The 25,377-nt window shown below is 43.1% G+C and overlaps 3 protein-coding genes across 5 annotated transcripts in view; 2 read left to right on the top strand and 1 right to left on the bottom strand.

Annotated features, from left to right (window-relative positions):
- Window positions 1-7,353, top strand: part of Ttc9c (tetratricopeptide repeat domain 9C) — a 10,870-nt gene extending 3,517 nt beyond the window's left edge. The window contains exons 2-3 of the mRNA XM_015478107.2: window positions 2,597-2,779; window positions 5,491-7,353. Coding sequence (XP_015333593.1) covers window positions 2,597-2,779; window positions 5,491-5,585 — 278 coding nt within the window. The 3' untranslated portion in view covers window positions 5,586-7,353. The remainder of the gene's footprint in view (window positions 1-2,596; window positions 2,780-5,490) is intronic.
- A 2,473-nt stretch (window positions 7,354-9,826) lies between these two features.
- Window positions 9,827-12,199, bottom strand: Zbtb3 (zinc finger and BTB domain containing 3). 3 transcript variants are annotated; one of them, XM_048789000.1, is made up of 2 exons: window positions 11,994-12,199; window positions 9,827-11,709 (listed from the first exon to the last, which is right to left on the bottom strand). In XM_048789000.1, the coding sequence occupies exon 2, from the start codon at window positions 11,656-11,658 to the stop codon at window positions 10,099-10,101; it is 1,560 nt and encodes a 519-aa protein (XP_048644957.1). In that variant the 5' UTR covers window positions 11,659-11,709; window positions 11,994-12,199; the 3' UTR covers window positions 9,827-10,098. The 3 variants fall into 3 exon arrangements, with proteins under 3 accessions (XP_048644957.1, XP_015333591.1, XP_015333592.1); XM_015478105.2 differs by having other exon boundaries at window positions 11,906-12,199; XM_015478106.2 differs by having other exon boundaries at window positions 12,161-12,196.
- Window positions 12,200-17,925: 5,726 nt separating this feature from the next.
- Window positions 17,926-22,338, top strand: Polr2g (RNA polymerase II subunit G). Its single transcript, XM_015478108.2, has 8 exons — window positions 17,926-18,053; window positions 18,173-18,282; window positions 19,298-19,457; window positions 20,857-20,907; window positions 21,450-21,515; window positions 21,616-21,687; window positions 21,877-21,910; window positions 22,129-22,338. Exons 1-8 carry the CDS (start codon window positions 18,042-18,044, stop codon window positions 22,140-22,142), a joined length of 519 nt encoding a protein of 172 aa, XP_015333594.1. The 5' UTR covers window positions 17,926-18,041; the 3' UTR covers window positions 22,143-22,338.
- The last annotated feature ends 3,039 nt before the right edge of the window (window positions 22,339-25,377 follow it).

Consider the following 25,377-nt stretch of genomic DNA (forward strand, 5'->3'; position numbering starts at 1 on the left):
TTTTTTTTTTTTTTTTTTTTTTGGTGCTGGCACATGCTAGGCAGGTGCTTTACCTCTGAGATATACCTCTGGACCTAAATACTGTACATATTAAAGAATAGAGTATATATTAGTGAATTGATCAAACAATAAAAACACAAGATATTTTAGATATGATACTTGTAAATACTCATCACCATTGAATATATCATATGTTACTCTGTTTATTTCCCATCTCTCTGATTAAATATACGTTGCCTTGACTTTTAGGTGGTTTTTTGGGACTGTGACTTAGGCATCTCTAAAGCTTCTGGGGATGCTTGGTAGATGTTCCATAAAGATGCATTGAATTGGCCTGGTTTGTCTTGAGAGGTTGAGGTAGGCTGGCAAGTTCAAAGCCATCTTTAGCAACTTGGTGACCTAAGCAACTTTGAGAGACCCTATTTCAAAAAATAAAAAAAGGGCCCAGGGTGTGGCTAGATGGTTAAGCACTCCTGGATTCAATCCCTGGTACAAACAAAACAAAATTAACAATTTTCATTTATTGAGCTCCTATAACATTTTGAGCAGTTTATTTACAAAAATTCTCCAAAGTACTTAATACTTATCCTCATTTTACAGATAAGGCAATCAGATGATGTCACTAAAATCTCCACTGGCATCTCATCACATTTAGGAGAAAATCCATATTTTGACTCTTGCCCACAGCACTTAACACAACCTGACTCCTCCGTATACTGAAAGTTGAAAGCAGATTTCCCCTTTCAAACTTGTGGGCTCTCTCTACAGGACTAAAATACCCTGTCCTTTGAATGATTCCTGTCATTCAGATCTTGGCTCCAAAGTCACTTTCTTTTTTTCTTGCTGCACTGGGGATTGAAATCAGAACCTTGCATTTGCTAGGCAAGTGCTCTACCACTGAGCTACATCCCCAGTCCCGGAATGTCATTTTCTTAGAGAAGCCTTTGGTAATTGAGCAGCACTCTAACTTCATTCACTGTCTATCCCAACAGTTTTATTTTCTTAAAATTTTAAAAGTGTTTTGTATTCCTCCCAATTTCAGACTAGGGCACATAAGCCTTATTTAATCAACAAGATGTCTACTTTGTTTCTTTTATCTTTGCTCCTAGTTCAGTATCTAGTACATGGTCATGTTCAGTTGCTAGTTGTCAAATGAATTAATGATGCTAGGGTAATGGATTAGTTGACTGCTGAGTGAATATGTACATATAAATCATACAACCACTTGGTGGAGATGTTGTAGAGGGATACATACATAAGCCTAGGCCCTTTAATGTCCTCCTCATCCTTGAATTTTGATCCATCTTTGCATCACAATTTAGTAATAGTGTACTTAATTCCCACAATTGTGAAATGGGGAATATATTTCCCTTCCCATTTTGGTAACAGGGATTGAATCCAGGAGGGCCTTTCCACTGAATCACATTCCCAACCCTTTTTATTCTTTGAGACAGGGTTTTGCTAAGTTGCTGAGGGCCTTGCTTAGTTGCTAAGGCTGGTCTTCAACTTGGCAATCAGCCTGCATCAGCCTCGGGGTTTCTGGGATTACAGACATGCGCCAGTGCACCCTTCCTTCTTTTCATTACAGAAAGGGGCTGGAACTGGGGGGCTAGGATATAGCTCAGTTGGTAGAGTGTTTGCCTCATGTGCATAAGGCTTCTGGGTTCAATCCCCACCTAGTAGGGATAGGGCGGCTAGGGATGTGGTTCAGTGGTAGAGTGCTTGCTTACCTAGCATGCATAAAACCCTGGGTTTGATCCCCAGTACAGTGGGGAAAAAAATTAGAGAAAGACGAATATTGCCTCCTAAGCATTTTATATTTTGAAGTCCCATTAAATGGTCCAATACTGAAGGGATACATTGTCATTGAGAAGATGCTGATTTTGGAGTTAGAATTTGATTCAAATTTCATAATCATTCCACCTAGCAGCTGTGAGATCTTGGACTAGTTGCTTAAATTCTAAGAGCCTTGATTTATTTATCCATTAAGTAGTAATAGTGTGGATGAGATGATTAAAGAAGATAAGAGTAAACCAAACACAAAGAACAATGCTTGCTATTTCCTCACAATTAATAACAAACAGTGGTTTTGTTTTTTTGGGGTTTTTTTTTTTGTTTTTTTTAAGTTATTATTTGTTTGTTTGTGCTGGGAATTCAATCCAGGGTCTCATGCATGCTAGGCAAGAGTGCTACCACTCAGCCCCAGCCCACAATCACTGTTTTTAATAAAATGGAAGTACTAGAACTGTGGTGAAATACAGGATTCAGGACACAATCATAGGTAGAACAGATAAAATGAAGCAGTGTTTTAAATAAAATTGTAAAGAATATTCTTTCTGGTTTTATAACTGGGCCTAACCCAGTGCTAGCTATAAGAATGCAATTGGCAGATCTCAAAGATTGCAAGCATATAAACCTTTTATTCCCTGCTGTATCTACAGTGCCTGGAAGAGTTTGTGGCAAATGGGAGACATGCATATTTGCTGAATGAATGAACATTGAGATCATTTTTGTTGGATACTGCCTGGAGTTGGAGTGGAATCAGTATAATAAGGCTTTCTTCCTCCTTCTTTCCACGTTTTATTTGGCCCATTAGCCTGTCTCCTTCAGATGGAGCCTGTGAACTACGAGCGAGTGAGAGAATACAGTCAGAAAGTCCTGGAACGACAGCCTGATAATGCGAAGGCCTTGTATCGGGCCGGGGTAGCCTTCTTTCATCTGCAAGACTATGACCAGGCTCGGCACTACCTCCTGGCTGCTGTTAATAGGCAGCCTAAAGGTGAGTGAGAAAGGTGTTGAAGTGGTGAGGACAAATAAAATTGTCCTGCTAGCCTGGCACTGTGGCACAAGCGTATAATCCCAGCAACTCAGTAGCCAAAGCAGAAGAATCACAAGTTTGAGACCAGCCTTGGCAACTTAGTGAGACCCTGTATCCAAATAAAATACAATATAGCACTTGGGATGTGACTCAGTGATTGAGTGCCCTGAATTCAATCCCTAGTACACACACAAAGTATACAGTGAAAAGACTTCTTCCACACCTGTGTTCTTATTTCAGGAGAAAAGCAATATTTATTTATTTAGTCATTTATAATATCTTTCTTTATGTATTTGTTTTTATGTGGTGCTGAGGATTGAACCCAGTGTCTATACATGCAAAGCAAGCCCTGTACCACTGAGCTGCAGCCTCAGCCCCTTTATTAATTTTGTATATATCCTTATGAAATATATGGATATTTTTATTTTTTATATGGTGCTGAGAATCAAATGAGTGCCTCACATGATAGGCAAGCCCTCTGCCACAGAGCTAGGGTCCCAGCCCCCTAGCCCTTTTTTGCATTTTATTTAGAGACAGCGTCTCACCTAGTTGCTTAGGATCTCACTAAATTTCTGAGGCTGGTTTTGTACTCACGATCCTCCTGTCTCAGACTTCCAAGCTGCAGGGATTACAGGCGTGCAGCACTGTACCCAGCTTGCACTGAGATTTTAACCCAGAACTTTGCACATGTGAAGCATGTACTGTACCAATGAGCTACACCTCCAGCCTTATTTTTTATTTTTTTTTTAAAAATTTGTTTTAGTTGTGGATGAACACTATATCTTTATTTTTATGTGGTACTGAGAATCAAACCCAGTGCCTCACACCTGCTAGGCGAGCGCTCATATGTAGAAATTAAATTTTAAAAAGTGTATTTTTTTTTTTCTTTTTTGGTACTAGGGATTGAACCTAGGGGCACTTTACCACTGACCTGCATACCCGGTCAGTCCAATATCTCCAATCTTTTTATTCTTTTTCAATATTCAGGATTTAACTTCAGGGGTACTTTACCACAAAACTCTATTACCCCAGCCCTTTTTATTTTTTTTTATTTTGAGACAGAACCTACGTTCTGAGACTGGCCTTGAACTTGAGATCTTCCTTTTTCAGCATTCTAAGTCACTAGGATTATAGGCATGAGCCAGCATTCCAACTCCCAATCCTTTAAAAAAATTTTTTAAAATATTTTTTTAGTTGTAAATGGATGCAATATTTCTTTATGTATTTATTTTTTATGTGGTGCTGAGGATTGAACCCAGTGCCTCACAGGTGCGAGAGAAGCACTCTACTACTGAGCTACAGCCCTAGCCCCCTTTTTAAATTTTGATATAAGATCTTATTAAGTTGCTCAGGGTCTTGCAAAATTGCCCAGGCTGGCCTCGAACCTGGAATCCTCCTGCCTTAGCCTCACAAATCACTTGATTAAGGTGTGGACTACCTGACAACATGAATGTTTTGATAAGTTATGTCGTGTTTAAATCAGGTTGAACATCTCTCTTCCTTTTATTGTTTAATTTTCTTTTTTTAAAAATATTTTTAGTTGTAGATGGACATGATGCCTTTATTTTATTTATTTTTATGTTGTGCTGGGGATCGAACCCAGTGCCTCACATGTGCTAGGCAAGCACTCTTTCACTGTATTATTTCTTTATAGTGAAAACTTCAGACCCTTCTTGCTTTTGAAATGTATATTTTCATTTTCTGTAGTCACCCTGCTATGTGCAAGAGGGATTTGAGAAGCACTGTTCTTCAACATTCGTTCCATAGCCTTTTTGAGTGTTACTGTGGATCCCAGTGAATAACCTTAATAATCCTCATTCTGCCCCCTTTCCAGCTGGGTACACTGGCTTGTGCTTTAGCTATCATTCTGTCCCTTAGCTCAGCTAACTCCAAGCGTGACCTAGAAAAAGAGACAGCCTACTGAGAGAATTTGAGATTTAATACTTTGTTTTCAAGGCAAAAAGAACACTGAAGATCATGACATGCTCGTTCCTGTGTTGGTTGGTTTACTACTGAAAGTTGTCTCCCTTTTGTGCATTCTGGAGTGAAGAGAGGGTCCCTAGACAAATCTCACTAATTTAAATTCATGCCAAACCCACTCTGAATTAATAAAGATATAAAATTTAAATAATCAGTTCATGTTTCTTAACTTTCAATTATATAGATTAGGTACCACCAATGCAAATAGTATCTTTAGAAGCTCTGCTATGATGGTAATAACTATTTCATCAAATTATGAAATTATCAACCAAAATTATAAAATTATCAACCAATCCAGCCCTAGCAGATTACCTGTGGGGTTGGGTACTGGGGTTTGAACCCAGGGCTTCTTGCATCCTAGGGAAGTGCTCTACCATTGAGCTACTTTCCTAGCCCTTTTTATTTTATTTTGAGACAGGGTCTCCCTAAGTTGCCGAGTCTGGCCTGGAACTTGTAGTCCTCGTGCCTCAGCCTCCTGAGTTGTTGGGATTACAGGCATGTGCCAGAGTGCCCCATTAATTTTTGAAGAATTAATGTGGCATTAATCAATGAAATTTACTATTGAATAGAATAATTGTGATATATTCAGATTTTGGAGAGATAAAATGAACAAGAGTGTTTTAACAACCCTCACTAACCCTAGAGTGCAATTATGGTCTAACTCTTAACTGCCTTCTCAATCATCTCCCAAGATGCCAATGTCCGGAGGTACCTTCAGCTAACGCAGTCAGAACTCAGCAGCTACCATAGGAAAGAGAAGCAGCTGTACCTGGGCATGTTTGGTTAAAAAAGAAGAATGATGCTCTTCCACTTGAACTTAGGTGAACCATTAAAGACCCATCAAGGGGAAACCTGAGCCTGAGCAAGAGAAATTAACTGTATACCTCTGACCCAGGTGGATTTCTGTTTTGTTTACTATTCTGCACAAACTTTGTATTACTTAGACCATCTGTGTCTTTTTTTTTTTTTCCCTATCCATCTGTTTATTTACATGACTTTCAATATATGTTATTGTTGGCAATGTTTGCCTTGAAAAATAACCAGAAAACATTCATCAGCTACAGGTGGAATTAATCATATTTCTAGCGTAGATTTAATGATAGATGTTGCTAGGTATATTCATATTCAGAGGAGAATGCTAACAGAGGATGAAATGGTAAGGATAAGCAGAAAGCAGTTTCTTCCTTTGTTTTCTTAGATACCCAAAGCCAAACAGGAAAATATATTTTTTGTGGAACTAGACAATTATAAATTGGATCCAAATGTATTTAAACGAAAGATTTGAAATTAATAATTTTTATTTAAATTAATTCCTTTTTCTCTTCATATTTCACGAACATTCAGATTCTTTCCCCCCTACAAAAATATATCTAGTTTCTCTTTTTCCCCTGGCAATTCTAGTTCTTGCTTTTGCTTGTACTCTTAAAAGTTTTGGAGTCATATATTTAAGTATTTATGTAATAACTCTTCGCCCTTGTATCTCTCATTAAAAAAAAAAAATGCCTGAGTAAATGTTTTAGTTTTTAATAGGTGCACATCTATAGTATGCTTGTTTCTCTAAAAAAACTTAGGCTATATTACCAAGTCTTCTAGAAACAATACCATGTAGAGCAGGATAAAAACTTTAATATCCTCTTTACCTGTCCTTGTATTTTGTAAGAGCACAGGTCCTTGTGGAGGAAGGCAACAATAAGGAAGAGCTGTGATTGGTTGGTGTCTTGAAAGCACCTGATGGAACTCTCTGGAAGCTGTTAGGCAGTGGTGCAGGTTGCAGATCTATGCTATTCTGGCTCAGTAGAATGCTCCATCAACTAGGAGCTCCTTTGTCATTCTATTTACTCATTGTGGATAATGTCTGCAATGATGTAGGTACTAAATAGTAGGTGAGATCATACATCACACACTCCACCTTTGTAAGGAGAAGTAATATGCATGTGTCATTATCCAGTATAGAACCATAAAACAAAACAGATTTCGGAAAAGAAAAAAACTAAACACCCTCGTCCCTTATCAACAACCCAGTGCATTAAACTCCTCTTTGTTCCTCTCTATACCTTTAAATAACTTGACCATCAGCTTACAGCAGAAGTTTTTCTACCAAATAATCATATGGAGTCCAAAGACAGAACTAAAAAAAGTATAGGGTTACTGGTGAAATTTTGTCATGGTGAATCTTGTTAAGTCTGTTTAGCCAGGTTATCCTTGATGTTTCCTGTAGTAATTTTTCCACCCACTGATTCCTACCCTTTTCCTTGATTATAAATCCCTACTTGTTCTTGTTGGAGTTGAAATTAAGTCCAATCTCTTTCATCCCCCACTGGAAGACCTGGTTATAGTGGTTCCTATACCAATTGACATGACCCCATGAATACAGTATGCCTTACTATGCTTTGAATTTTTTTTTTTTTTAATTTTATCATGGTTGCATGTTTTGTTTGTTTGAGGTTTTGCTTTATGATGTTCTGTGGTATTTTAAATTTTTTTCAAAAACAATGTTACAGTAAGCTGTTTTCTGTATCAATGAGGAAAAAATAAAACTGGTATTTAAAAATGCATTTTAGAAATTTATTTCATTAATTTTCTTCTTAGCACTACTAAGAGAGAGCACAGCGCTTAGGTTACATTTCAGGTTTTATTTCAGAGGCTTGCTCTCAAAGAAGATGTTAATGAACAGAAAAGTGGACAAAGGAATGCAGTCTGATTCAGGTCTTGATGGGTTCTGACAAGCCTGCATCCTGATGGAATTGGCCAGGGGTCCCTAAATCTCTGTATTCAAAAGTTTGTGGAGGGGGAGGCTACTCTTTTTACCAAACCTTAATTGTTTCCACAGGATTTAATGATTTCGAATGAGGACACAAAGCATTCATGGTGATATGAAGGGTCATACTTAGGCACATGTAAGACAAAAAGAAACTTTGTTTCCCAAATTCAGAACCACCACCTTCACAGTTTGCCTGAACCCTGTACTACCTGTACTAACATGTAGTCACTACTTTATTTACGGACTAGTGTAGCTCAGTGATAGAGTGCCTAGCACATTCTAGACCCTGGGTTTGATTCCTAATACTGCTAAAAATTTTTTTAATATGTATTTTTATTTAAATTTTATATTTTTAGAGACAGGATCTCATTATGTTACCCAGGCTGGCCTGAAACTCTTGACTGATCCTCCTGCTTCAGCTTCCTGTGTAGCTGGGACTAAAGATGTGTACCACCGTGTCTGGCTTTAGAATTCACTTAGCAATGAAAATGTTAAGCCTTATCAACTTTCACTTCCCATATTGTCCTAGTGTAGAAGTTTCATTTGTTTTTCTTCAGGACTGGGCAATAAACCCAGGGCTGTGCATAAGCTAGAAAAGTGCTCTACCAATTGAGCTCCTTCCCCAACCCTTTTTATTTATCTTGAGATGGGGTCTCTCTAAGTTACCCAGGCTGGCCTTGAACTTGGGATCCTCCTACTTCAGCCTGTGAGTACCTGAGAAGCAGTGAAGGGGCTTTCTATGGCCCAGTCTTTGCTACTCAGCTCTCTTTACCATAATTCCAAAACAGTTTGCTAGGAAGAATTTATAATGCAGACTATGATATATGGACCCCAAAAGATAAAAGGGTTTTTTGTTATTGTTTTTTCACCTTTCCCTCCCATCCTGCTTTATTTGCACTCAGGTCCCTGAGGGAGACACCTAATCAGTTCTACTGATCAGTTTTTCCACCACCTGGCAGACCCTTTCTCCTACATTTCTAGAGCTCTTTTTCCCCATCTGACATCAACACCCTAAATTCCCATTTCTTTGCTCCCTCCACTGACAATAGCAACCTATATGACTTTGGGTGACTATTAAAACCTCTCTAGGGTGCTGTTACCATGCTTTTGAAGTGAGGGAATGGGACCAGATCAACTGTAATATCCTCTCATGCAGAATGTCTTGCTTTAGCTATCCCAAGCAGCCACTATTTCTAACCTCAACAGGCCCTCAACCTCCCTCCACAATTCCACCATCATGAAACTTACTGTTTTCTGCCTTTCAATTTCTCATCTTTGGACACCTCGGTTTATATTTACAATATGTAGGCAGAATTTTCAAGTCTTTAACACAGTGTCTTTCATTGAAACAATCAACCAAAATTCTTTCTACACAGACAGCATAGGTGACAAGGGAACAAAACCAAACACTCAAAAGAACAAGAACAATTTCCAGTTCTTGGCTAACTATGTTCAACGATATTTTAGACCAGCATATCACGCATAGTGCCTGGAATCAAAAGCTGGTTCAAATCCTGATTTGTCCCTTAGCAATGTGACCTTGAACAAGTAAACTTGGGGCTTTTTGATTTTGGTACCTGGGATTGAATGCAGGGGTGCTTAACTACTGAGCCACATCTTCAGACCTTTTTTTTTATTTTATTTAGAGACAAGGTCTGAGTTGCTGAGGCTGGTCTCAACTTCCTGAGCGGTTGGGATTACTGGTGTGTGCCACCGCACCGGGCTAACTTGGGTTTTTTTGAGCCTCAAGTTTCCTCTGAAAAAAATAGGTGGCTAATACACCACAAAGTGAAGAAGTAAATGAGTTTTCTATTAAGTACCCAATACAGCCCAAAACACAAGAGCTCAACTACAATAATAAACCATAATTGTGTAAGATTCCCCAAGTTTACAATGCCCTCTGCTATCTCACTTTTTTCCTCATAAATGATCAGGCCCCCACTCCTTCCCCAAGTACAAATGTCAGCTAAAGAACTGGACGAAAGGGGCTGGGTTGTGGCTCAGTGGTAGAGTACTCACTTAGCATGCATGAGGCACTGGGTTCGATCCTCTGCACCACATAAAAATAAAATAAAAAGGGGCTGGGGATATAGCTCACTTGGTATTGCTTGCCTAGCATGCACAGGGCCCTGGGTTCAATCCCTGGCTCCACAAATAAATAAATAGATAGATAAATAATAATAAAATAAAGTAAATGAAGAAGTGGATGAAAGACACAAAGCCATACAAGTTTGTGGAAGAAACAAGCCAACATCAATTCAAAGAGATAATTTCACTGCTAGTTTTATGTTCCAGAATGTGGAATAAGAAGTGATTACACCTCAGGAAAATTCCCAGTGCCCTTGGGGAGAGCTGGCTGATCTGTTCTGGCCCATAAAGTCCTGCTTATCTGGCTGGATAAAGAAAACAGTAGGAACCTTCAGGCCAGGCAGAACCTGCATATGTCACCCAGCAGGAGTGACAAGATGCTTCCAACCTCTGTGCTGCCATCTAACGATGTTAAGAGCAGGGCTAGTATCAGCTCATGCTCACCTAGATATTAGTTTTTGGAGCCAAGTACAAAATCTTTGGGTGGTCCACCACTGCTCTGTCTCTCTGCTGTTGGGGAACCAGGGAGGGGCTGCACCCCTAGAACAGAGCCAGCTTCTGGATCTGGTTTGCTACGTTTGGCCAGATCCTCATTGTGAGCCTTGCGGATGTGTCGGTAGAGGTCCCCTGACTGCGTGTAGCTGCGCAGACAGTAGCGGCACTCATAGGGTCGCTCACGTGTGTGCACGGTGGCATGTCGCCGCAGTGTATAAGAGCATGAGAAGGTCTTCCCACATGTCTTGCAAGTGGGAACATCCTCAGTAAAAACCCCAAAGTTTCCTGGGGCTGCTTCATACTCAGAAGGTGGGTAAAGTGGCTCATGTAGGGCTGGGGGTGCAGGCAGGGGTGAGGCCACCAGTCCTCGATGATATTGCCCTGGACCAGGCAGCAGATGGTAGGGTAGATGAGGGTCTGTAGGCAAGAAGTGGTCGCTTGGCCCATCCTCCAGTCCTGTTGCCCCTGGTTCCTCAAAAGCCTCTGGCTGGGAGGGCTGTCCTCCATACACTGGTCTTCCAGGTGGGAACAGTCCCTCAGGACCCTGAGTCTGTTCCTCTGCTACATCAGTCTCCTCATCAGAGATCACAATAGCTTCTACTTTCACCTGGACCAGCTCAGCTTCTGCTGGAGCTGGAGCCTGGGATGAAATTGGGGCTGAGACTGGGGCTGGAGCTGGAGCTGAAGCTGGAGGATAGAATCCTTGCAAAGGTCCTCCAGTATCCCTTGGTTCCACCACCCTCAGGCTCTCGGGACCCACATCAAGAGGAGTCAGGGGTTCCACTGAAACTGTTGGGAGGCCAGAAGAGAAGTAGTTTGCAGGAATGGTTTCTGTGGAGCTACTGGGACTGGCAAGAGAAACAGAGACATCAACTACTGGTGGTGGAGGTGCCCGCAGATGTGGTGAGTCAACCTCCATGCCAGGCTGTGTAGTGTCAGCCCCACCTGGCAATGGTGGTTCATCTGGAGGACGCACAGTAGGTAAAGGAGCAGTCAGGCTTTTCCATTCCTCTTTGCCCCAATGGCCTGATGTCTCAGGGGATGCCAACAAAGGCCGGGGGCCATGGGAAGTGCTGGACAAAAACTCCAAATTAGGGGGCTGTGAATTGGTTTCTTCCTCCTTCTTGGTACTGTCTGCCTCTGCCAGGGCCCGGGCTTGCAGCCTCTGCTTACACACTTTGACGATGTCATTCATATGCAAGTAGCTGGCAGCTGCCAACACATCCTCAAGAGGGGTATCTCCCCTCAGGGTCAGCTGGCCAGCATACATAAAGTCCAGAAGCAGCCCAAAAGCAGGGGCAGTGACAATCTCGTTGTGAATACACACCAGATCCCTCTTGTCCAATTCCCGCTCCTTGTAAAAAAGCTGAAAGAATGGGCTGCAGGAGGCCAGCACAGCCCGATGTGCCAAGAACTGGGTGCTACCCACCATCACGGTGCAGTCACAAAGGAAACCCTGGGACCGCTGCTCCCGGAGGCTCTGCAGCAGCTGTTGACTGTGTTCTGGGAACTCCATAGCACCCCACGAAAGGGAGGGCGCCCAAGTAAGGTCCCCACCAGTGGCTCCCTGGGAAGAGAGGACAGTGGGTTAGGGCAGGTAACTTCCCCAGCAGCCTTAAACGTCAGTCCTTAACTACCGCTCGCCACCCCAAGGCCTCTGGCAACACAGACCGCACCCCAAGACGCTCCCTTTAAGTTTCTACCCTTCTTTTTCCTACGTCACACCCAAAGATCTCCTACTAGCTCCGCCCCCTCAAACTAACCTTAGGATCAGGCCCCGCCTCCGGTCGAAAAAGGCCCTGCCCCCGGAAGTCCCGCCCCCTAGCCAGCCTTGGCTTTCTCGGTTCCCACCCGGTCGCTTCCAGCGGCTCCTCCAACTAGGAGTCTGTTTTGCTCCCAGGCTTTCCCGAGCGATGCCTTTACGCTCCACTCCGAGAACTCCCTGAGCCTCTCCCTTTCGCTTTCCAGGTGCTAAGGACTCCTGGGGTGGGAACTAGCAGAGAAAGCTGATCCCTCACCACCAGCGAGCAGCCACCAGGCGAGCTCCGCCCCTTCCCACCTTCTCAGTGTTAATTGGTTCAAGCTCGCCTTCCCCCGTTGAGGATTGGCCAAATGTCCACTGTCCCACCCCTCTCCGGCCGGCGTGTCCAAGTGGGTGCTCGGATCCATCGCTCAGACAGATAGGAGCCCGATTGGTTATCACTCCTGTCTTGAGCTTTTCCTCTTCGTCCCGCCTGCTTTGCCTCAGAGCCGTCGAGATTGGCTGAGCTGCTCAGTCTACTGAGGCAGAGGGCGGGCTGGGACCCCTAAGGGCACTATATCAGCAACTACACCTTGTTGTGCGGGAGTGAACAGCACGTCACCTTACTATAGTGTGACCAGGAAAAGGAGGAATAAAAAACCAATGTGGTACTCTGGAGACCCGGGCCTTAGGCTTTGCAGAAACCATGGGCAAGAGTCACACACGCCTCTCTGACCGGCAGTTATCTCCTGAAGGTCCCTTGCTCAAATATTCCTTGATGTCCCCATCTGCTCCACTCCTCCAATCTAATGGTCTCAGGGCCTCTGGCTTAGTAATGGTGGTGTCAAGGATCTAGCAGCTGTCAGAATGTTGCGTCCTCAGCCTAGACTTTATGGGCAACTTCAAATGAAGAGGATAGACTGCCCTCTCTGTCCAGAGGTACTGGGCAGATGCTGGTAGGAAAGCGTTAGGGCTTTACAGTATCACCGTGTGCGTGGTGACACATGACTGTAATCCCAGCCACTCGAGGTTGAGGCTGGTGGGTCCCAAGTAGGAGACCAATCTGGGCAATTTAGCAAGACCCTGTCTCAAAAACAAACAAAAAAGAAACCGGCCTGGGTTGTAGCTCAGCGTTAGAGCGCCCCTGGTTTCAATCCCCACCAGCGAAATAAATAAATAAAACAAACATATAAATAATAAATATCCCAGGATAGGAGATTTTTAAAGTGTGGCTACTTCTAGGGCTGGGATTGTGGCTCAGTGGTATATCACCCGCCTAGCGCATGCGAGGCCCTAGGTTCCATCCTCAGCACCACATATAAATAAATAAATACAAAGGTATTGTGTACAACTAAAATAAATAAATATTTTTTAAAAAATGTGGCTACTTCTAGCAGGGCGCCCTGGTGCACGACTTTAATCCCAGTAAAGGATGGCAAATTCGAGGCCAGCCTGGGCAATTTAGCAAGATTCTGTCTCAAAATTAAAAAGGGCTGGGTACCAGGCACCATGGATACTACTGTAATCCCAGCGATTGAGGCTGAGGCAGCAGGATCTCAAGTTCCAAGGCCAGCCTTGGCAATTAAGCAAGACCTTGTCTAAAATTTTAAAAAAGGGGTGGTGGTGTGGCTAGGGATGTAGCTCACCAGCTGAGTGTCCATGAGTTTAATCCCCAATGCCATGGAAAATAAATTAAATTAAAACATGGCTACTTCTGAAGAAATCTCAGAATATTTCAGTTTCCAGACATGCAGAGGAACGGGCTATAAACTGTGAGTTGGTGTTTTCCTGGCTCCAGTCTGACTCTAGCAATGTGGTTGACAGCATTTTTTTTTTTAAAAGAGAGAGAGAGAGACAGAATTTTAATACTTATTTTTTAGTTTTCGGCAGACACAACATCTTTGTTTGTATGTGGTGCTGAGGATCGAACCCGGGCCACACGCATGCCAGGCGAGCGCGCTACCGCTTGAGCCACATCCCCAGCCCTGGTTGACAGCATTTTCAGAGAAGTATCTCAGTCCTCCCATCTCCTTCACCCACCACACCAAGCACTTCCATTTTGTTCTTGAATCAAACCTCCAAACAGACCCAACCAGAATTATAGAGAGCTCCTCTATCCAGCATTCTTGTGATAGATACAAGCATCTTAGCTTGAGATCACACCTCTACTCTACCCATTCTCACAAATCATATTAAAAAAAGTATTAATCCATTACAAAATGATGACAATAAGCCAATACTGGTGGGGGTTTTTTTTGGGGGGGAGGGTGCTAGGGATTTGACCTAGGGCTTTGCTCATGCTAAGCACATACTCTACTACTGAACTATAGGTGCCAAAGCCCTAATATTTTCTTTTTTTTTTTGGTGAAAAATAACTTTATTTACCAAATAAAAAATCTGTAGTGAGAATAAGTGACATTGATTTGCATTTTTTCACATCTCTGTAATATCTAGGTTAATAGAAGAAAGCTAGATTTTCACATCTGTTTCTGCTTTCATCTATTATGATATATTGTTTGTTTTTGTTTTTGTTTGTTTTGGTACCAAGGATTCAACTCAGGGGCACTCAGCCACTGAGCCACATGCCCAGCTCTATTTTCTTTTATTTAGAGTCTCATTGATTGGTTTACACCTCAATGAGAGGTGCTGAAGCTAGCTTTGAACTCGTGATCCTCCTGCCTCAGCCTCCCAAGCCTCTAGGATTATAGGTGGGTACCACCACACCCTGCTGATATATTGTTTTGATTTGAGTACATGAAGAAAATCTGATCTCACAGATATGTAACTGAAGAGGATCCCATCAATTTTTTGGAATTGTCTTTCAGGACTGACTCAGAAGTGGCACACCTATAATCTCAGTTAATTGGAAGGATGAGTCAGGAGGATCACAAATTGGAGGCAGACTGGGAAATTTAGCCAGACTGTCTCAAAATAAAAAAGAAGTGGCTGGTTTTGTGGCTCAGTGGTAGAGTGATTGCCTAGCACATCTGATTTTCAGCAACACATAAAAATAAATAAATAAATAAATAAATAAATAAATAAATAAATAAATAAAATAAAGATTGGGGGGAAAAGAATGGTTTGTTTGTTTATCTATCACCTATCTATCTACTTATTTATTTATGTGGTGCTGGGGATTGAACCCAGGGCCTTGTGCATGTGAGGCAAACAAACTCTACCAACTGAACTATGTCCCCAGCCCACAAGAATGCTTTAAAAAATTGTTTTTTTAAATAAAAAAAGGGCCAGGCACGATAGTACATGCCTGTAATCCCAGCGACTCAGGAGGCTGAAGCAGGTAGATATTGATTTCAAAGCCAGTCTCAGCAATGGCAAGGGGCTAAGCAACTCAGTGAGACCCTGGCTTAAATAAAATACAAATAGGGCTGGGGACGTGACTCAGTGATCAAGTGTCCCTGAGTTCAATCCCCAGTACCAAAAATAAAATTAAAAAATAATAGAAAAAGAGTTGAGGATGTAGCTCAGTAGTAAAGCACCCAGGGGCTCAATTCCCAGTACCCATCCACCCTCCCCAAAATAGAAAGTTTCTGTCCCAGACCACCCTTTGAAACCTGCTATCCTAAGTTCTCAGACACAGACTTTGAAGAGAAGGCCTTTTTTTGGGGGTAGGGGTGCAATACAAGGCATTGAACTCAGAGGCACTCAAACACATCCCTAGCCCTATTTTTTTAAAACATTTTTTCTCTTAGCTGTTCATAGATCTTTATTTTATTTAATTATAGGTGATGCTCAGAATCGAGCCCAATGCCTCACACATGGAAGCCAAGTGCACTACCACTGAGCCACAGTCCCAGCCCATCTCCAGCTCTATTTTATATTTTATTTAAAGACAGGGTCTCACTGAGTTTGTTTAGTGCCTTGCCATTGCTGAGGCTGGCTTTGAACTCATGATCCTCCTGCCTCAGCCTCCTGAGTGGATGCGATTACCTGGGATTACCGTCATGCGCTACTGCATCAGGCTTTTTTTTTTTCCTCTTACATACATGACAATAGTGGAATGCATTACAATCATAATTATGCATTCACAACACCATTTTTCATAACTTTTTTGTTTTTTAATATATATTTAGTTGTCAATGGACATTAATTTTATTTATTTATTTATATGTGGTGTTGAGAATCAAACCCAGTACCCCACATATGCCAGGCAAGTGCTCTACCATTGAGCCACAACCTCATCCCTCCCCAGGTCTTTTTTATTTTTTAATTGTTTATTTTTTATTTTGAGACAAGTCCTCTTTAAATTGCTGAGGTTGGCCTTTAACTTGTGATCTACCTATCTCAGCCTCCCCAGTTGTTGTTATTACAGGCGTTTGCCACCACATCCAGCTACCAAGCTGCCTTGGTCTTTTTGGTGATCAGTCTCCACCCTGAAGCTACCCTAGGGGCCCCTAACCACCATTCATCTCATTAGCATATAAAAGGTCAATCTTTATTCCAAAGATTCAAAGCATCTTAGAAGTCCAAATAAACCAAACTAATAAAAATGCTGCAGATTAGTGCTGATGAAGAAGACATTAGAACAACCAGAACTCTGACACATAAATTATATAATATACCACACAGATACAATAAATACAAATACCTCAAGAACACTGATAATTGAATAGGGCAGTGTCAGTAAGCCTATCATATCAGCAACTCAGGAGGTTGAGGTAGGAGGTTTGCAATTTTGACGCTAGTTGAGGCATTTGAAGACACTGTCTCAAAATTAATTTCATGGGTTGGGGTTGTGGCTGAGCAGTAGAGCCTCATCTAGCATAAGTGAAGCCCTGGGTTTGATCCTCAGCACCATATAAAAATAAATAAATAAAATAAAGGTATTATGTCCAACTACAACTAATTTTTTTTTTAATTTAAAAACAAAACTATCTGGAGATGTATCTTAAAAGTAAAACCCTACTGGGTTTGATTTCTAGCACTACAAACAAACAAACACCAAAAGAAAAAACCCACACTTACAATAGTAAATAGGTAAAGTAACTAGGAAGTGATCAGTTTTGAGTATATATTTCCTTTCTCCCTCCCCACCCCCTTCTCCCCCTACCTCCTCTCTCTTCTTGGGACTGGGGAATGAACTCAGGGTGCTTTACCACTGAGCTACATTTCCAATGCTTTTTATTTTTATTATTTTTGGAGGAGGGTACCAGGGATAGAACTCAGGGGCACTCGACCTGAGCCACATCCCCTGCCCTATTTGTATTTTTATTATTTGTATTTTTTATTTTAAGATAGATTCTCCCTACCTTGCTGAGTTACTCGCTAAATTGTCTAGGCTGGCCAAGCACTTGCCATCCTCCTGCCTCAGTCTTCTGAGTTAAGATAAAAGGCGCGCACTACCATGCCGGGCAAATGATTTACTTTTGAATAATGGCTGTGTTTAAAGAACAGCTTGCTTAATTCCTGAAATTTTAGGGATTGGTTATTGCTACCCAGTACTAGCCAGCTCCAGCACATTGAACGTCAGCAGATTAGGTCCTTGCAGGGAGGCTGGCCTGGAAAGGGGGAGAGGTGGGAGAAAGCGCAGAGTTGAGAGGGTACAGATAAGGGATTCTCAGTTCTGTAGCATCCCCCCACAACCCAGCCCCACTCTGGTGCGTGCGCCCGCGCGCCCCAGGAGTACAATAATAAGGTTTCCTCTCCAGGGAGCAAGTCATGTAGTGAGTGCTCAGTAAATGTTTGTTGAAGGAATGATTGAATGCATAAATATTCGGAATGCCTGAATTTGCAAGCGCCTTGAATTTGAATTCCAGTCCTGAGTGACTACAACCCTTGGGTGCATTAAAGTCTTTAATTGTTATTTTCACTAATAAAGCTTATTAAAAGTGTTTACTGAGCATTTACGCATATGTAACAACGAATCCCACCATTATAATGCACCAATAAAAATATGGGGGGAAAAGTATTTACTGAGCATCTAATACAGGCTACTTTACACGGATCTGAGTTTTGACAGCCCGCCGTGGGGCGGCGCTTCAGGGACAGAACTTAACGAGTCCCCGCCCACTACAGCGAGGTCCAATCAGATCGGCGCAGGGACCCGGAAGCGAGGTTGTGGTTGTAGCGTGCGCTTCCGGAGGAGACAGATAAGTTGTTGTCCCAGGTGTGGACGCCTCAGTCCAACCTCCTCAGCAAAGATGTTCTACCACGTGAGTAGGCGCCGGGTGGCGACGAGGGTTGGGTCTCGAGGTGCAGCGAGGCTGGGCGCCTTTTCTCGCCCCTTGCCCTCGCCGCTCCTGGCCCGGTCTCCATTCTCCTTTCACTGCAGATCTCCCTGGAGCACGAGATCCTGCTGCACCCGCGCTACTTCGGCCCCAACTTGCTCAATACCGTGAAGCAGAAGCTTTTCACCGAGGTGGAGGGAACCTGCACCGGAAAGTAAGTTTGCTCCCATCGCGCTGTAAGGTCTTTGCGCACACAGTGCCCCAAGCCAACAACTCTCTACCTAATTCCTACTCATCTTGTAAGGCCGTGCAACCCACTCTGGGAAGCCCTCTCACCCTCCCAGGCCCCAGGCAGCCAGTTGCTTCCTTCCCAAGGCGTCCTCTGCAAAGTTGGATAATGAGACTTCCCTCAGTCGAGATTGGACTTTTCCTTTAGTCTGCAAACACTTTAAAAGCTCCTGTTGTGTGTCAGGGCGTATGTTGGATCCTGCAAACATGCAATGAAAACAGAATTAGGCTAGTCCTCGTAGAGCTCAGAGTTTAATCATTGTTCCTGTGTGTGCTCTTCTGTGATTCTGCTGTGCCCAGGGAACCTGGCATGGCACATCATGGGCCTCAGTGTTTCCTGAATTAATGATCTGAAAAAACACAACGAGAGTTTATGAGAAGGAATAGGGTTGAGACTTGACTTCTTTGAGTTTTGCACAGAAGGGTCTCCCACAGACCCTTATGAGTGGGCTGGGATTCAGTCCAGGATAGTAGAGTCTGGGCTTCCAGCATCAGAATATCAGAGTAACCTAGGGCTGTTCCTTTTATGTTTAGTTTTGGGGGCTTTTTGGTATGGGGATTGAACCGGGGGGGGGGGGATGCTTAATCACTGAGCCACATCTGATGGCTCTTGTTTTTTTTTTTTTTTTTCAATTTGGAGACAGGGNAATAATTCCCGAGAATCTTCATATAAAAAGTTCCTCCCAGGTGATTCTGAGGCATAACAAAGATTGAGGTCCATTAACTCAGTACGGCTTTCTTCTTGGACATTTGTTGTAAAATTTTGAAAGCAGCATTTGAGCTGACAAATATTTATCTGTATCCTTTCTCTTGGCCATTAAACTCTGAGGGTCAGAGGTGACAACTTTCCCCCTCCTCCCCTCAGGCTCAGTGACTGTTGCTGCAGATGGCTTTAGAGGCTCTTGTAATACAGTGCCTTTCTCTTTTTGTCTTCCTTGTAGGTATGGCTTTGTAATTGCTGTCACCACCATCGACAACATTGGTGCTGGTGTAATCCAGCCAGGCCGGGGCTTTGTTCTTTATCCAGTTAAGTACAAGGCCATTGTTTTCCGGCCTTTTAAAGGCGAGGTTGTGGATGCTGTGGTCACTCAGGTCAATAAGGTAAGAACACTCATAGGAGGCCATGGTGTGTGTCCTCAGGAATTCTAAGATGCGTCCTCATTCCACTTACTAACTCTGTACCTTAGTCAAGTCACTTCTTTGTACTTGTCAAAATACTCAAGGGCATGTGAGTCAATGTGAATAATTACAACAGGAGCCTACATTGACTGAGTAGTTACTGTGGACCAAGTATTGTTCAAAGCCCCACAGTGACTGTGTTTCTATCTCTGTTTACAGACACTGAAGCTTAGAGAAATGTACTGGCCAAGACTCTGTGGCCAACAAGGGTTTATATCTTGGGCTAATAAGTCCTAGGTTTAAATTCTTTACAATTACACTATATTTGCTTAATTTAAATGAAAGGTGGTTCTGGGCCTTTCATTTCATTACAGGCCTGTAATCCAGCAATTTAGGAGGTTCAGGTAGGAAGATAGCAAGTTTGAGGTCAACCTCAGCAACTTAGTGAGACAGGGTGGTGTAGGGGATGTAGTTCACTGGTACAGTATTTGTCTAGCATACATGAGGCCCTGGGTTTAATCCCCCACATGGGAAGGGGAAAAACAGTAAAATGAAGGGTCAAAAAAAGACACAGAGGGGCTGGGGATTTGGCTCAAGCGGTAGCACGCTCGCCTGGCATGCGTGCAGCCCAGGTTCGATCCTCAGCACCACATACAAACAAAGATGTTGTGTCCGCCGAAAACTAAAAAATAAATATTAAAATTCTCTCTCTCTCTTTAAAAAAAAAAAAGACACAGAGCTGGGCATGGTGGCACATACCTATAATCCCAGCTACTCTGGAAGCTGAGACAGGAGTATCATAAGTTCAAGGCTAGCCTTAGTAACTTAGTGAGATTCTCAAAACAAGGGGATATAGCTTAGTGGTAAAGTGCCTGTGGGTTCAATACCGGAATCAATTAAAAAAAAAAAAAAAAAAGCAAATGTTGCAGTTCAGACTGGATACAGATAAAAATGGTGGTCTTGTCAGAGCAATTTTAGAGGAGGAAAAGTTTATTTGGCCCTTGTGGTTTTAGAGGTCTCAGTCCACAGACAACCACCTCTGTTGCTCTGGGCCCGGATAAAGCAGAACACAATGGCAGAAGGGAGTGGAGGAGGAAAGCAGTTCAGGAGAATGCAATCCGGAAGCTGAGTTCCACTCAACAGGGAAAATATAGAAGCCCCCAAAGCACATTCCCAGTAGCCTACCTCCTTCAGCCACATCCTATCTGCCTACAGTTACCACCCTGTTCGTCCATTCAAGTGGAATAACATACTGATTAGGTTAAAGCTTACAGCCCAATCATTGCACCTAATGATTGTCTAATGTGAGCTTTTGGGGACATCCTAAAACTTAAGGATTTGAGAGAAAAAAGGAAAGAATGATTATTAATTTTCCTCCTAGGTTGGACTCTTCACAGAAATTGGGCCCATGTCTTGCTTCATTTCTCGACATGTAAGTCTAGACACGTTGGGTGGGGCTAAGGAAGAGACACCCAATCATGACCATCTACTGAAACATTCAGTGCAGCTGGGTGTGGTGGCATGTGCCTGTAATCCCAGGGACTCAGGAGGCTGAGATAGGAGGATTGCAAATTTGAGGTCAGCCTCAGCAACTTAGTAAGAGCCTGTCTCAAAAAAAAAAAAGGCCTTGGGAAGTAGCTCAGTGGTAAAGCTTCCCTGGGTTTAATCCCCAAGAGTTTAAAAAAAAAAAAAAATGCTGACCCGGCCTGGCTCTGTGGTATGCGTATGTAATCCCAGCTACTAGGGAGGCTGAGTCAGGATGGCAATTTGAAGCCAGCCTGGGCAATTTAGCAAGACCCTATGTCAAAAAGCAGTGGCTGAGGTGGGGGGAGGGGATATGATTGTCTATTCACAGGCTGGGGGTATAGCTTAGTGGTAGAGCACTTGTCTAGCATATGTGAGGCCTTGGATTTGATCCCCAGCACCACAAAAATAAATAAGCAAAGTGCTGACAAGTATCACTTTTCCTTTCAGTCCATCCCATCAGAGATGGAATTTGATCCTAATTCTAACCCACCATGTTACAAGACAATGGATGAGGTGAGTGGGTAGGAGGAAGGCAGAGGGGGGGAATAGGCCAGGCTGAGGGAAGAGGATTGCCCTGGGAATGTCTGAGTACACTGTTGTCTCCTCTTCTTAGGACATTGTGATTCAGCAGGAGGATGACATCCGCTTGAAGATTGTGGGGACCCGCGTGGACAAGAACGACATTGTGAGTCTCTTGCCTACCATAGCCATACCAGGCAGAACTGAATGCTGTGGACTTCTTTACCACCCACAGTTCTGGGGGAGGGGGTGGGGTTCTGTGGTGTTCTGGGTGGCAGAAGACCTGGGGCTTGTGGGGTAGAGGAGGTTCTGCTCTTGCCTTGTCCTGGTTTCATGTTTATTTTCTTTCCTACAGTTTGCCATTGGCTCCCTGATGGATGATTACTTGGGTGAGTGCCTGATTTGTGGTGACAGGGCTGTTTCCTGGAGATTGGGTGTGTAGGAGAGGGAAGTGGGTGTAGGATTTAATGCCTGGGACAGAGACATTAGAAATTTTTATTCTGTCTGCTTGGAAGATCTAGGACCTGTGCCCTTGGGATGGGAAGTAGGTGGTTGTGGCTGCCCCTGAGCTCTGGGTGTAACTGATGTACCTTTCCTGTTTTCACAGGGCTTGTGAGCTGAGCATGGGAGCCTCCTACCATGTGTGATCTTGATCTACAAAACGTTGCTTTAATACTTGCCGAGTTGTCTAGAGACTCCCTCTGGCTGTTGTTGGGGGAAGCAAGGAAGGTTCTTTGTCCCTGAAGACATCTGGTGCTTCTTCCAGTTTAGCTGTTGCTTGACTCTGTGTTCTAACTATAAAAGGTCATTGGTTCTCGTGCAAGTGTCATGTTCTTTTTTTGGTTTTGTTTTATTTTATTTTTTGGTGCTGGGAATTGAACCCAGGGCCCTGTACATGCAAGGCAAACACTCTACCAATTGAGCTATATTCCCAGCTCTCATATTCTTTTTTGGGTAGGAGCAACATTCTTTAAAAAGGTCATTAGCCAGTTACTCACTAGACCATTTCCTTGGCCTGATGTTGCAACTGTCCTTGGCCACACAGGGGATTTAACAAACCCTTTTGCTAAGGCCTGAAGTTAACCTCATTGTAGGCAAACTGATATTGGATCATTGACTTTCAGTAAATGAAAACCATCATCACAGCCATTCTGAGTCCTAATCTAGTATCAGAGTGTTTGCCTTTCCCATGACCTTAAACAGGTCCAAGAGTATAAGAGGGAATGGGGGGAAGAAACAACAGATAAGGAGAAATGAACCAGAGAAGAGTAATAGCGCAGATTACAGAGTCCCAACACATCCCTTTTATTTTTTATGGTACTGGGGAATTGTTTTTTTTTTTCTTTTTTAAAGAGAGAGGGGGGGAGAGAGAATTTTTTAGTATTTATTCTTTAGATTTCTGCGGACACAACATCTTTGTTTGTATGTGGTGCTGAGGATCGAACCTGGGCCGCACGCATGCCAGGCGAGCGTGCTACCGCTTGAGCCACATCCCCAGCCCGGTACTGGGGAATTGAAATGGGAACTGTACCACTGAGCTATATCACCAGCCCTTTTATTTATTTTTATTAAATATTTTAGTTGTTGATGGAACTATTATTTATTTATATGCAATGCTGAGACTCGAACCCAGTGCTTCACACATGCTATGCAAAAGAGTTTATAATCAGGGTCACAAAAAATACATGAAATGCCTACAAGAGTAAACAAACACGATGGGCTGTGGTTGTGGCTCAGTGGTAGAGCACTTGCTCAGCATATGTGAGGACTTGGGTTTGATCCTCAGCACCAGATAAAAATTAATTAATTAAAGGTATTGTGTCCATCTACAATTTATTTATTTATTTTTTTAAAGATAGAGTGAGAGAGGGAGGGAGAGAGAGAATTTTTAATATTTATTTTTTAGTTTTCGGCGGACACAACATCTTTGTATGTGGTACTGAGGATCGAACCCGGGCCGCACGCATGCCAGGCGAGCGCGCTACTGCTTGAGCCACATCCCCAGCCCCTCCATCTACAATTTAAAACAAACCACAAGATTATTTCTCCACGTTGAAGTGCCCTTTTCCAGCTTGCCTATTTGCTTCTGACTAATCTGTCAAATCTGGGTTCAGTTATGCCCCCGTTAAGTTTCATGCCTGAGTCAGACATGAGAAACTGTAATTCTGTCAGGAAGACATAGGCCATGTCCCTTTGAATGGGAAGTATATGGTTGTGGCTTCCCCCCATAATTTTATTGTATGGTTTATATAATGCACCTGAGCTGGTGGCTGCCACTGGCTGTCCAGACCAATAAACCTTAGGTGATCCACCAGCAGCCCAAATGAGGCTGAGCTGACAATCAAATTCAGACCTTCAGGAGGGAGGGCCTCCTTTCTCCTTCCTTTCACAGAGGAGGACAGACACTCAGCATTGAAGAAGGAAACCACTCCAATGTTACTTTGAATATAACTGGAAGAGACTAAGTGGAGTCAGTCTCCTCAGATGGGGTTGCTATAGCAACCCTAGTTACATCCATCAGGTTTTCACAGCACCAAGTCCCAGAGGATTTTCTTTTCTAGACAAGAGCATCTAGCCTTGAGAAAGAGGAAGGGTGAGGAGGCTATATACACACATATTCCCCTGCAGAAAGTGCCCTTCTAGAACTAAAATAATAAAAGAGCTGGAAGTGTAGCTCAGTGGTAGAATGCCCTGGGTTCAATCCTATACACTACAAATAATTTTTAAATAAATAATAAAGATGAAAAACGAATTAAGCCAGGTTTGGTGTTACAGTCTTTTAATCTAAGCGACTCCAGAGGCCAGCCTCAGTAATTTATCAAGACCCTGTCTCAAAAAAATAGGAAGGAATGTGGGTTAGCTCAGTGGTAGAGTGCCCCTGGTTCAAACTGCAGTGTGTGGAGGGGAGGGGTAGGGAGAAAAGCCCCCTGCAAACTACCCCATCTTGGGTGAACTTAGTAGAGCAATTCACTATCTCCCTTGTGATGTGTTAATGGCAGTTCAATCCCCCCTCTCGCCAGGTGCTTTCACAGACATTATTTAATCTACAACAAACTTATGAGGCGGGCATTGCTACCTCAGTTTGTATATGCGGGAAAACATGGTTAGGTAATTTTCCCCAAGGCGTGTCAGAAATTGGAACTCAAGTCGGTGATCCCAAATACCGTCCTTTATTCAGTAAGCCCACTGTTTATCAGTTGAGAACTGAGTGGCTTTAGTCATAATGGGAGGTCAGAAAAGGGAGTTATAAGGGTTGTATGGTTCTGTAAATTGGTCAAGAAGTATGGAGGCAGGTGAGGACTTATATTTGGCTCACTGGACATAATTCAAAGTTTGCACCAGTGTTTGGCCCTGTCAAAAGTTTCTTGTGTCCGCAGGGAACAGCTGCCAGAAGCCCCACTTACCTTTCAGGAAGCGGAAGAGGCAGGTTAGGTGATGTTGGAGAGGGAGGTTGAGCAGGAAAATTAAGCCAGACACCAAAGTCTGAAGCTTTTTCCTATAGTCGCGAAATTGAAAGTGGTCGTAAACTGGGGAGCAGACAAAAATCAAGGGAATGGAAATGCTTTTCCACAAGAATATTTTTGTTTTTTGGTACTGGGGATTGGACCCAGTCCAATGTATTTCAGTCCTACCACTGAACTACATCCCTACACCTCTATTTTTTGTTTTGAGACAGGGGCTCACCAAGCTGCTGAGGTTCGCTTCAGTCTTGCACTTGCGATCTTCCTGCCTCAGCCTCCTGAGTAGCTGGGATTAGAGGACATGTTTATTCAATGCATGCCAAACCATACACACCTGCTTCGCAAACTAGCGAGAGCTGTTGCTTTAAGAAGCTGGAGCCTTCAGCATCACGAGA

This window comes from Marmota marmota, unplaced genomic scaffold (assembly GCF_001458135.2).
Source record: "Marmota marmota marmota unplaced genomic scaffold, marMar, whole genome shotgun sequence".
Lineage (NCBI taxonomy): Eukaryota > Metazoa > Chordata > Mammalia > Rodentia > Sciuridae > Marmota > Marmota marmota.

Coding starts and splice junctions, on each gene's coding strand:
- Polr2g (XM_015478108.2), top strand. Junction 18,283..19,297: donor GAGGGAACCTGCACCGGAAA/GTAAGTTTGCTC, acceptor TCTTCCTTGTAG/GTATGGCTTTGTAATTGCTG. Junction 21,516..21,615: donor GTTACAAGACAATGGATGAG/GTGAGTGGGTAG, acceptor TCCTCTTCTTAG/GACATTGTGATTCAGCAGGA.
- Zbtb3 (XM_048789000.1), bottom strand. CDS start 11,658: ATGGAGTTCCCAGAACACAGTCAACAGCTGCTGCAGAGCCTCCGGGAG.